Source organism: Vanellus vanellus, assembly GCF_965231255.1.
Source record: "Vanellus vanellus genome assembly, contig: HAP1_SCAFFOLD_1738, whole genome shotgun sequence".
Lineage (NCBI taxonomy): Eukaryota > Metazoa > Chordata > Aves > Charadriiformes > Charadriidae > Vanellus > Vanellus vanellus.
In genome coordinates this window covers 1-12,651 of record NW_028128521.1, presented here as the reverse complement: position 1 = coordinate 12,651, position 12,651 = coordinate 1, and the positions used below count along the sequence as shown (strand labels likewise).

Below are 12,651 nucleotides of genomic sequence, written 5' to 3'. Positions count from 1 at the left end.
GAAGGCGGCGCCGCCATCTTGGCGCCGGGCTCGGCTGAGGGCACGAGGGGGCAGGAAAAGGGAGGGGGGTGTGGGAAATCGTTGCGCGCGGGGGCTGCCGGGAGCGGCGCGGGGCATTGTGGGTCGGTGGGACCGCAGGCGGCGGCGCCCGGAGCAGGCCGAGCCCGGGGGGGGGGGGAGGGGAGGGCCGAGGCCGGAGCCCCCCCGGCAGCGCGGGATGGGCGACAGCGACCGCGGTCAGTGGGGCGGGGGGGGACGGTCATGGGGGGAGGGGGGGGGCAGGGGTTTGGGGGGGGGAGGGGGCCTGGGGTAAAGGTTGGGCCCAGAGGGGGGGGTTGGGGGGGGGTGCTTGAGGGGTTGGGAGGAGTCCCTGAGGTGATGTTGGGGGGCTGTGGGTGCAAAAGAGGGGGTTTTGGGGGGGGCAGGTTATGGTTTTGGGGGGGCAGAGGTGCAGAAGGAGGTTTGGGGGGATGTTTATGGGTTTGGGGGGGGTGAGGGGATGTTGGGGGGCTGTGGGTGCAAAAGGGGGCTCTGGGGGTGCAGGTTATGGTTTTTGGGGGGGTTGAGGGGATGTTGGGGGGGCTGTGGGTGCAAAAGAGGGGGTTTTGGGGGGGGCAGGTTATGGTTTTGGGGGGGCAGAGGTGCAGAAGGAGGTTTGGGGGGATGTTTATGGGTTTGGGGGGGGTGAGGGGATGTTGGGGGGGCTGTGAGTGCAAAAGAGGGGTCTGGGGGGGCAGGTTATGGTTTTTGGGGGGACAGAGGTGCAGAAGGAGGTTTGGAGGGGATGCTTATGGGTTTGGGGGGGTCTGAGGGGATGTTGGGGGGGCTGTGGGTGCCAAAGGTGGCTCTTGGGGGGCAGGTTATGGTTTTGGGGGGGGTTGAGGTGATGTTGGGGGGGCTGTGGGTGCAAATGAGGGGTTTGGGGAGGGCAGGTTATGGTTTTTGGGGGGGCAGAGGTGCAGAAGGAGGTTTGGGGGGGATGCTTATGGGTTTGTGGGGACCCTGGGGTGATGTTGGGGGGCTGTGGGTGCCAAAGGTGGCTCTTGGGGGGCAGGTTATGGTTTTGGGGGGAGTTGAGGTGATGTTGGGGGGGCTGTGGGTGCAAAAGAGGGGTCTGGGGGGGCAGGTTATGGTTTTGGGGGGGCAGAGGTGCAGAAGGAGGTTTGGGGGGATGCTTATGGTTTTGGGGGTGTCTGAGGGGATGTTGGGGGGGCTGTGGGTGCAAAAGAGGGGTCTGGGGGGGCAGGTTATGGTTTTGGGGGGGTCTGAGGGGATGTTGGGGGGGCTGTGGGTGCAAAAGGGGGCTCTGGGGGGCAGGTTATGGTTTTTGGGGGGGCAGAGGTGCAGAAGGAGGTTTGGGGGGGATGCTTATGGGTTTGGGGGGCATGAGGGGATGTTGGGGGGCTGTGGGTGCAAAAGGTGTCTCTGGGGGTGCAGGTTATGGTTTTTGGGGGGGTTGAGGGGATGTTGGGGGGGCTGTGGGTGCAAAAGGGGGATGTGGGGGAGCAGGTTATGGTTTTTGGGGGGAAGAGGTGCAGAAAACAGTTTGGGGGGGATGCTTATGGTTTTGGGGGGGTCTGAGGGGATGTTGGGGGGCTGTGGGTGCCAAAGGTGTCTCTGGGGGGGCAGGTTATGGTTTTGGGGGGGCAGAGATGCAGAAGACAGTTTGGGGGGGAAGCTTATGGGTTTGGGGGGGTGAGGTGATGTTGGGGGGGCTGTGGGTGCAAAAGGGGGGTGTGGGGGAGCAGCTTACGGATTTAGGGGGGCAGAGGTACAGAAGAGGGTTTTGGGGGGCTACTTATGGGTTTGTGGGGACCCTGGGGTGATGTTGGGGGGCTGGGGGTGCACAGGGGGCTCGGAGGGGGCAGGTTATGGTTTTGGGGGGGGCAGAGGTGCAGAAGACAGTTTGGGGGGATGCTCATGGGTTTGGGGGTTGTGAGGGGATGTTGGGGGGCTGTGGGGGCGGCTGGTTATGGACTTGGGGGGCTGCGGCACAGAAGAGGGTTTTGGAAGGGTACTTATGGGTTTGGGGGGGGGCTGAGGTGATGTTTGGGGGCTGGGGCAGCTTATGGTTTTGGGGGGGGCCCCGAGGTACGAAAGGGGGGGGTCCGGGGGGGGGGATGTTTATGGGGTGTTTGAGGGGTGTCTCTGGGGGGATATTGGGGGGCTGCAGGTGCAAAATGAGGCGGGGGGGGGCAGGTTATGGATTTGGGGGGAGGGGGGCACTGAGATGGTATTGGGGGGCTGTGGGTGCAAAGGGGGGGGCTGAGGGGGGGGTTGCTTATGGGTTGGGGGGAACTCAGGTGCGAAGTGGAGCGGTGGGGGGGCCGCCCCTGGGTTTTGGGGGGGGGGGGGTGTCCTAAGATGGAGTTGGGGGGGGCTGCAGGTGCAAAGAGGGGGTATGGGTGGGAGCTCATGGATTTGGGGGGGGGCCTTCAGGGCTGCCCCAGGACTTGGCACAAGAGGGCTGCAGGGGCAGATGGAGTTGGGGGGGGGGTCTCTCATCCTCCTCCCCCCCCCTCCCCAGACTGCCGGAGCCCCGACAGCTCATCCCTGAGCGCCTCGCCGCCCCCCCCGGAGCCGTCGGCCCCCCTCCACCACCCCTCCATGATCGGCTCGGCCATGACCTCCTCCCTCAACTCCCCCGTCGCCAGCCTGGGCTCCCCCTTCCCCGTCATCAGCTCCTCCATGGGCTCCCCGGGGCTCCCCGCCACCCCCGCCATCGCCTACGGCCCCGTCAGCAGCCCCCAGGTAAGGGGGCAGCCCCCCTCTCCCCCCCCCCCTATCCCTTCCCGAAAGGGGGTTGTGGGGTGGGAGGAAGATGGGGAGGGGGTGTCCCGCCGGCTCTGCCCGCCTTCCCCCCCCCCCCCCCCCCCTTTTCCCCCTTTCTCTCACAGATCAACTCCACCGTCAACCTCTCGGGGCTGCACCCCGTCAGCAGCTCGGATGACGTGAAGCCGCCGTTGGGTATCCGAGCCGTCCCGTGTCACCCCCACGGCCCCGGAGTCGCCGGCAAACGCCTCTGCGCCATCTGCGGGGACCGTTCCTCAGGTACCCGCGAGCCGGGGAGGGGGGTGGTGGGGTGTCTCCACGGGCGTCCCTGGAGGTGCGCCGGAGACACCGGGATCTTCTGCGACGTCTTTGTGGGAACATCTGGGTCTTCTGTGGCGTTTCTGTGGGTCACCAGGACATCTGGGTCCTCTGCAGGGTTGCTGGGGGTCACTAGGACATCTGGGGTCCCTGCGGGGCCACTTGGAGTTTGGTGGGGACACCTCGATCTTCTATGGGGTCTCTATGGGGCACCAGGATACCTGGGTCCTCCCTGAGGTCCTTGTGGGGATGCTTGGGTCTTCTGCGGGGGTCTTTGTGGGACACCAGGACACCTGCGTCCTTTGTGGTGTCCCTGTGGGGACACTTGGGTTCTCCATGGGGTCCCGATGGGGCTCTGGGACGTCTAGGTTCTCTGTGAGGTTTCTGTGGGGACATGTGGGTCTTCTACAGAGTCCATGTGCGACAACAAGACACCTGGGTCTTCTGCAAGGTGTTTGTAGGAACATCTGGGTCTTCCCCTGTGGGGCATTGGGACAACTGGGTCCACCAGAGGGGTCACTGTAGGGACAACTGGATCATCAGAGGACACCTGCCTCCTCCCCAGGCTCCCTGGGATGTCTGGGTCCTTTTGGGGGGCACCCTATGGAGCACCAGGTCACCTGGGTCCTCCGTGGGGTCCCTGTGGGGCACCGTGAGGCGTGGGTTTTCTGTGAGGTGTCTACAGGGACGTCTGGGTCTTGTGTGGCGTCTGTGCGTGACTTGGGGACGCTGAGGTTCTCCACGAGGTTCTGGTGGGGACGTTGGGATCTTCTGTAGGGTCGGTGTGTGACACTGGGCTGCCTGGGAGCTCTGCGAGGTCTTTCTGGGGACACTGGGGCTCTCTGTGGGGTCCCTTTTGGGCACTGGCACGTCCGTGTCCTTTGTGAGGTTCCTGTGGGGACACCGGAGTCTTCCCTGGGGTCCCTATGGGGCACCAGAAGATGTAGGTTTTCTGTGAGGTTCTTGTGGGGACGTCTGGGTCTTCCGTGGGATCCCTGCGTGACCCCATGATGGCCGTGTTCTCTGTGGGGCACTGGGACATCTGGGTCTTCCCTGGGGGTTCTCCAGGGACGCCTGGGTCTTCCATAGGGTCTCTGCGTGACAGCGGGCTGCCTGGGTTCTCCGTGGGGTGGGATATGGGGGATGGGGACACTTGAGTTTTGTTGGGGGTCTCCACATGGCGTCTCCACGTGTTTTAGTTGGGTTCGGGACCGGGTATGGGGACACCGTGGTTCTCTCTGGGGTGGAATGTGGGGGGATGGCACATCTTGGTCCTCCAGGGATGGGGACTGGGGACACCTGGGGCAGGACACAATGGATGGGGTCACTTGCGTCCTCCTTGTGGTGGGACATAGGGGATGGGGACACCTAAATCTTTTTGGATATGGGGACAACTGGGTTTTTCCCGAGGTGGGATACGAGAGACAAGAACGCTTGTGTCCCCCCAGTGGTGGGACACGGGGGATAAAAAGATCTCCGTCATCTCTGGGGTGGGATATGGGACGTGGGGACACTTCCGTGTTTTTTGGGGTGGGATGTGGGGGACGGGGACACCTGTGTCTTCCCCGCGGTGGGGCGTAGGAGATCGTAGAATCGTGAGAACGCTTGGATCTTTTGCGGGGAAGGACATAGAGAATGAGAACGTTTGGGTCTTCTTTAGGGTGGGGTACAGGGGACAGGGATGCCTGGACCCTGGTGTGGTGGGACACAGGAGATGGGGCCACCTCGGTCCTCGTCAGCATGGAGTATGAGCGGTGGGGACACCAGGATCTTCCCTGGGATGGGACGTGGAGCATGGGGACATCTTGGGTCCTGAGCACCTGAGTCCTCGCTGTGGTGGGACGTGGGGCATGGGGACATCTCGGTCCTTTTGGGGGTGGGATGTGGTGTATGGGGACACCTCAGCTGTCCTCGGGATGGGGATGTTTGCGTGCTCCGGGTGGGACGTAGGGGATGGAGACACTTCATTCGTCTTTCAGCTGGGGTACGGGGTCATCTTGATCTTCTCTGGGGTGGGGTATGGGGACACCTCGATACACCTCGATACACCTCGGGGTGGGATATAAGGGGTGGTGACACCCGAGTTGTGTCTGTGGTAGGACACAGGAGCTGGGGACGCTTCAGTCCTTCCTGAGGTGGGATACAGACCACGGAGACAGCTATGTTCTCCTCATGGTGGGACGCAAGGGGTGGTACCACCTCTGTCCTCCTCCGCGTGGGGTACGGGGACGCCAAGATCTTTCCTGGGATGGGACATGGAGCACGGGGACACCTGAGTCCTCGCTGTGGTGGGACGTGGGGCATGGAGACATCTTGGGTCCTGAGCACCTGAGTCCTTGCTGTGGTGGGACGTGGGGCATGGGGACATCTCGGTCCTTTTGGGGGTGGGATGTGGTGTATGGGGACACCTCAGTTGTCCTCGGGATGGGGACGTTTGCGTGCTCCTGGTGGGACGTAGGGGATGGAGACACTTCATTTGTCTTTCCGCTGGGGTACGGGGTCATCTTGATCTTCTCTGGGGTGGGGTATGGGGACACCTCGATACACCTCGGGGTGGGATATAAGGGGTGGTGACACCCGAGTTGTGTCTGTGGTAGGACACAGGAGCTGGGGACGCTTCAGTCCTTCCTGAGGTGGGATACAGACCATGGAGACAGCTATGTTCTCCTCATGGTGGGACGCAAGGGGTGGTACCACCTCCGTCCTCCTCCACATGGGGTACGGGGACGCCAAGGTCTTCCCTGGGATGGGACATGGAGCATGGGGACACCTGAGTCCTCGCTGTGGTGGGACGTGGGGCATGGAGACATCTCGGTCCTTTTGGGGGTGGGATGTGGTGTATGGGGACACCTCAGCTGTCCTCGGGATGGGGACGTTTGCGTGCTCCTGGTGGGACGTAGGGGATGGAGACACTTCATTCGTCTTTCCGCTGGGGTACGGGGTCATCTTGATCTTCCCTGGGGTGGGGTATGGGGACACCTCGATACACCTCGGGGTGGGATATAAGGGGTGGTGACACCCGAGTTGTGTCTGTGGTAGGACACAGGAGCTGGGGACGCTTCAGTCCTTCCTGAGGTGGGATACAGACCACGGAGACAGCTATGTTCTCCTCATGGTGGGACGCAAGGGGTGGTACCACCTCCGTCCTCCTCCGCATGGGGTACGGGGACGCCAAGATCTTCCCTGGGATGGGACATGGAGCACGGGGACACCTGAGTCCTCGCTGTGGTGGGACGTGGGGCATGGAGACATCTTGGGTCCTGAGCACCTGAGTCATCGCTGTGGTGGGACGTGGGGCATGGAGACATCTCGGTCCTTTTGGGGGTGGGATGTGGTGTATGGGGACACCTCAGCTGTCCTCGGGATGGGGACGTTTGCGTGCTCCGGGTGGGACGTAGGGGATGGAGACACTTCATTTGTCTTTCCGCTGGGGTACGGGGTCATCTTGATCTTCTCTGGGGTGGGGTATGGGGACACCTCGATACACCTCGGGGTGGGATATAAGGGGTGGTGACACCCGAGTTGTGTCTGTGGTAGGACACAGGAGCTGGGGACGCTTCAGTCCTTCCTGAGGTGGGATACAGACCACGGAGACAGCTATGTTCTCCTCATGGTGGGACGCAAGGGGTGGTACCACCTCCGTCCTCCTCCACATGGGGTACGGGGACGCCAAGATCTTTCCTGGGATGGGACATGGAGCACGGGGACACCTGAGTCCTCGCTGTGGTGGAACGTGGGGCATGGAGACATCTCGGTCCTTTTGGGGGTGAGATGTGGTGTATGGGGACACCTCAGTTGTCCTCGGAATGGGGACGTTTGCGTGCTCCTGGTGGGACGTAGGGGATGGAGACACTTCATTCGTCTTTCCGCTGGGGTACGGGGTCATCTTGATCTTCTCTGGGGTGGGGTATGGGGACACCTCGATACGCCTCGGGGTGGGATATAAGGGGTGGTGACACCCGAGTTGTGTCTGTGGTAGGACACAGGAGCTGGGGACGCTTCAGTCCTTCCTGAGGTGGGATACAGACCATGGAGACAGCTATGTTCTCCTCATGGTGGGACGCAAGGGGTGGTACCACCTCCGTCCTCCTCCACATGGGGTACGGGGACGCCAAGGTCTTCCCTGGGATGGGACATGGAGCATGGGGACACCTGAGTCCTCGCTGTGGTGGGACGTGGGGCATGGAGACATCTTGGGTCCTGAGCACCTGAGTCATCGCTGTGGTGGGACGTGGGGCATGGGGACATCTCGGTCCTTTTGGGGGTGGGATGTGGTGTATGGGGACACCTCAGCTGTCCTCGGGATGGGGACGTTTGCGTGCTCCGGGTGGGACGTAGGGGATGGAGACACTTCATTTGTCTTTCCGCTGGGGTACGGGGTCATCTTGATCTTCTCTGGGGTGGGGTATGGGGACACCTCGATACACCTCGGGGTGGGATATAAGGGGTGGTGACACCCGAGTTGTGTCTGTGGTAGGACACAGGAGCTGGGGACGCTTCAGTCCTTTTTGAGGTGGGATACAGACCACGGAGACAGCTATGTTCTCCTCATGGTGGGACGCAAGGGGTGGTACCACCTCCGTCCTCCTCCGCGTGGGGTACGGGGACGCCAAGATCTTTCCTGGGATGGGACATGGAGCATGGGGACACCTGAGTCCTTGCTGTGGTGGAACGTGGGGCATGGGGACATCTCGGTCCTTTTGGGGGTGAGATGTGGTGTATGGGGACACCTCAGTTGTCCTCGGGATGGGGACGTTTGCGTGCTCCTGGTGGGACGTAGGGGATGGAGACACTTCATTCGTCTTTCCGCTGGGGTACGGGGTCATCTTGATCTTCTCTGGGGTGGGGTATGGGGACACCTCGATACACCTCGGGGTGGGATATAAGGGGTGGTGACACCCGAGTTGTGTCTGTGGTAGGACACAGGAGCTGGGGACGCTTCAGTCCTTCCTGAGGTGGGATACAGACCACGGAGACAGCTATGTTCTCCTCATGGTGGGACGCAAGGGGTGGTACCACCTCCGTCCTCCTCCGCGTGGGGTACGGGGACGCCAAGATCTTCCCTGGGATGGGACATGGAGCATGGGGACACCTGAGTCCTCGCTGTGGTGGGACGTGGGGCATGGGGACATCTCGGTCCTTTTGGGGGTGGGATAGGGTGTATGGGGACACCTTAGTCCTCCCTGGGGTGGGATAACATCTTGGTCCTCTTTGGGACGGGGTGCAGGGAACACCTGGGTCCTCCCTGGGGTGGGACAGAGAGGATGGGGCCACCTGGGTCCTCCTTGGGAGGGGACAAAGGGGATGTGGACATCTCGATTCTCCTCGGGACGGGGACACTTGCGTTCTCCCCGTGGTGGGCCAGAGGTCATAGGGACACGTTGGTCCTCCTTGGGACAGGGTGTGGGGCCACCTGCGTCATCCTTGGGGTGGGACACAGAGGATGGGGCCACCTGGGTCCTCCTTGGGAGGGGACAAAGGGGATGTGGACACGGAGGATGGGGACACTTGGGTTCTCCCCGTGGTCCGTGGTGGGCCACAGGTTATAGGGACACGTTGGTCCTCCTTGGAACAGGGTGTGGGGCCACCTGGGTCCTCCTTGGGGTGGGACACAGAGGATGGGGCCACCTGGGTCCTCCTTGGGAGGGGACAAAGGTGATGTGGACATCTCGATTCTCCTCGGGACGGGGACACTTGGGTTCTCCCCGTGGTGGGCCACAGGTTATAGGGACACGTTGGTCCTCCTTGGGACAGGGTGTGGGGCCACCTGGGTCCTCCTTGGGGTGGGACACAGAGGATGGGGCCACCTGGGTCCTCCTTGGGAGGGGACAAAGGGGATGTGGACACGGAGGATGGGGACATCTCGATTCTCCTCGGGATGGGGACACTTGCGTTCTCCCCGTGGTGGGCCAGAGGTCATAGGGACACGTTGGTCCTCCTTGGGACATGGTGTGGGGCCACCTGGGTCCTCCTTGGGGTGGGACAGAGAGGATGGGGCCACCTCAGTCCTCCTTGGGAGGGGACAAAGGGGATGTGGACACGGAGGATGGGGACACTTGGGTTCACCCCGTGGTCCGTGGTGGGCCACAGGTTATAGGGACACGTTGGTCCTCCTTGGGACAGGGTGTGGGGCCACCTGGGTCCTCCTTGGGGTGGGACACAGAGGATGGGGCCACCTGGTTCCTCCTTGGGAGGGGACAAAGGGGATGTGGACATGGAGGATGGGGACACTTGGGTTCTCCCCGTGGTGGGCCAGAGGTTATAGGGACACGTTGGTCCTCCTTGGGACAGGGTGTGGGGCCACCTGGGTCCTCCTTGGGGTGGGACACAGAGGATGGGGCCACCTGGGTCCTCCTTGGGAGGGGACAAAGGGGATGTGGACACGGAGGATGGGGACACTTGGGTTCTCCCCGTGGTGGGCCACAGGTTATAGGGACACGTTGGTCCTCCTTGGGACAGGGTGTGGGGCCACCTGGGTCCTCCTTGGGGTGGGACAGAGAGGATGGGGCCACCTGGGTCCGCCTTGGGAGGGGACAAAGGGGATGTGGACATCTCGATTCTCCTCGGGACGGGGACACTTGCGTTCTCCCCGTGGTGGGCCAGAGGTCATAGGGACACGTTGGTCCTCCTTGGGACAGGGTGTGGGGCCACCTGGGTCCTCCTTGGGGTGGGACACAGAGGATGGGGCCACCTGGTTCCTCCTTGGGACGGGACAAAGGGGATGTGGACATGGAGGATGGGGACACTTGGGTTCACCCCGTGGTCCGTGGTGGGCCACAGGTTATAGGGACACGTTGGTCCTCCTTGGGACAGGGTGTGGGGCCACCTGGGTCCTCCTTGGGGTGGGACAGAGAGGATGGGGCCACCTCAGTCCTCCTTGGGATGGGGTGTGGGTCCTCCCCGGTGTACGACGTGGGTTGGAGACCTCCGGGTCCTTCCAGGGATGGGACATGGTGGACGAAACCACTTTGTTTTTCCCCTCGAGGTGGACCGCCGAAGCCGAGGTCTCCTCCTTGGGATGGAGGGAGGGATATCCCTTAACGGGGAGAAGTTGACGTGTCCCATCGCTGAGCCGGAACGGTGGGGTGACTTTTTCCGTAGGAAAACATTACGGAGTGTACAGCTGCGAAGGTTGTAAAGGTTTCTTCAAACGCACCATCCGGAAAGATCTGACCTACACCTGCCGCGACAACAAAGATTGCGTGGTGGACAAACGCCAACGCAACCGTTGCCAGTACTGCCGCTACCAGAAGTGCCTGGCCACCGGCATGAAGCGCGAAGGTATCCGAGGAACGCCGCCGGGCTACGGACCACCCCCCCACCCCCCCAGGATCACCCACCCCCCACTCCTTCATCGCTGTGTCCGTCCTCCCTTCCAGCCGTGCAGGAGGAGCGCCAGCGGGGGAAGGAGAAGGACGGTGACGGCGATTTGGGCGCCAACGCCAACGAGGAGATGCCGGTGGAGAAGATTTTAGAAGCCGAGTTGGCGGTGGAGCAAAAATCGGACCAAAGCGTAGACGGCGCCGGTACGGGAGGCGGTTCGGTGAGTTTTTTTGGTTGGTTTTTTTTTTTGGTTTTTTTTAAGGGAGAAGGGGAAGGATATGAGGTGTCCCCGGGGAGGGGATGCTCCGGGCCACCTCGCTGACCCCTTGCCATGTGTCCCCCCCCCCTCCCCCCTCCACCTCCTTCCTCCCCGTCCCTCCTCCTCGTCACCCTCCTCCTCCTCACCCTCCTCATCAGCCCAATGACCCGGTGACCAACATCTGCCAGGCCGCCGACAAGCAGCTCTTCACCCTGGTGGAGTGGGCCAAGAGGATCCCCCATTTTTCCGAGCTGCCCCTGGACGATCAAGTCATCCTCCTACGGGCGGGTGAGGATGGAAAGAAGGAAAAAGGGGGGGGGGGGGGGATTCTGCCCCACGGCGAAGCCGGGAGAGGGGCGGCGAGGTGTGTCTCCTGCCCCATGGCGGAGCGGGGAGGTGACCTTCCTGGAGGGTCAGGGTTAGGGGGAGGTGGGGGTTTGGGGAAAGGGGGGGGGGGGACTGGCCGTGGAAAAGGGGGGATTTTGGGGGGGGGAAGGCTCAAGGGGGTGTGCCCCATGGAGGGGTTTTGGGGGGGGAGACTCAAGGGGGATGTGCCCCACGGAGGGGGTTTTGGGGGGGGGGGGGGAAGGCTCAAGGGGGATGTGCCCCATGGAGGGGGTTTGGGGGGGGGAAGGCTCAAAGGGGATGTGCCCCATGGAAAGGGGGGGGATGTGCCCCATGGAGGGGATTTTGGGGGGGGAGACTCAAGGGGGATGTGCCCCATGGAGGGGGTTTGGGGGGGGGGGGAAGGCTCAAAGGGGATGTGCCCCATGGAAAGGGGGGGGATGTGCCCCATGGAGGGGATTTTGGGGGGGAGACTCAAGGGGGATGTGCCCCACGGAGGGGTTTTTGGGGGGGGGAGACTCAAGGAGGGTTTGCCCCATGGAGGGGATTTGGGGGGGGGGAGACTCAAGGGGGATGTGCCCCATGGAGGGGATTTTGGGGGGAGACTCAAGGGGGATGTGCCCCATGGAGGGAGTTTTGGAGGGGGGGGGGGAGGCTCAAGGGGATGTGCCCCATGGAGGGGGTTTTGGGGGGAGAGACTCAAGGGGGATGTGCCCCATGGAGGGGGTTTTGGGGGAGAGACTCAGGGGGGTTTGCCCCATGGAGGGGGTTTTGGGGGAGAGACTCAAGGGGGGTTTGCCCCATGGAGGGGGGGGATGTGCCCCACGGAGGGGGTTTTGGGGGGGAGACTCAAGGGGATGTGCCCCATGGAGGGGGTTTTGGGGGAGAGACTCAAGGGGGGTTTGCCCCATGGAGGGGGGGATGTGCCCCACGGAGGGGATTTTGGGGGGGAGGCTCAAGGGGGATGTGCCCCATGGAGGGGATTTTGGGGGGGGAGACTCAAGGGGGATGTACCCCATGGAGGGGGCTTGCGGGGGGGCGGGAAAACTCAAGGGGGGTATGCCCATGGAGGGGGGGATGTGCCCCACAGTGGAGGTTTTGGGGGGGAGACTCAAGGAGGGTTTGCCCCATGGAGGGGTTTTGGGGGGGAGACTCAAGGGGGATGTGCCCCATGGAGGGGGGGGGCTTGGGGTCACAGGAGGGGATTTACCCATGGAGGGTTTTTTTGGGGTTCTGGAGGGGGGGATTTGCCCCACGGAGTGGGTTCTTGGGGGCCACAGGAGGGGATTTGCCCCATGGAGGGGATTTTGGGAGCATCAGGGGTTGTGTCCTGTGGAGGGGGTGTCTGCCCCCCAGGGGGAGTTATTTGCCCCATGGGGGGTAGTATTTGCCCCACAGAGGGGGCTTTTTGGGGGGCTGCAAGGGGGAATCTGCCTCATGGAGGGTGTTTTGGGGGTCTGGAGAGGGGGTTTGCCCCACGGAGGGGGTTTTTGGGGGTCTGGAGGGGGGGATATGCCCCACGGAGTGGGTTCTTGGGGGCCACAGGAGGGGATTTGCCCCACGGACGGTTTTTGGGGCCACAGGAGGTGATTTGCCCCATGGAGGGTGTTTTTGGGGGTCTGGAGGGGGGATTT

The 12,651-nt window shown here is 62.7% G+C and overlaps 1 protein-coding gene across 1 annotated transcript; it reads left to right on the top strand.

The window, feature by feature from the left end:
* Positions 1 to 116: 116 nt before the first annotated feature.
* LOC309684285 (retinoic acid receptor RXR-beta-A-like) lies at positions 117 to 10,960 on the top strand (the record flags this gene model as incomplete). Its single annotated transcript, XM_082500214.1, has 6 exons — positions 117 to 236; positions 2,528 to 2,751; positions 2,898 to 3,051; positions 10,192 to 10,371; positions 10,470 to 10,633; positions 10,831 to 10,960. Coding segments are annotated over exons 1-6 (871 nt in total), but the record flags the coding sequence as incomplete, so codon positions are not given.
* Between the last annotated feature and the right edge of the window lie 1,691 nt (positions 10,961 to 12,651).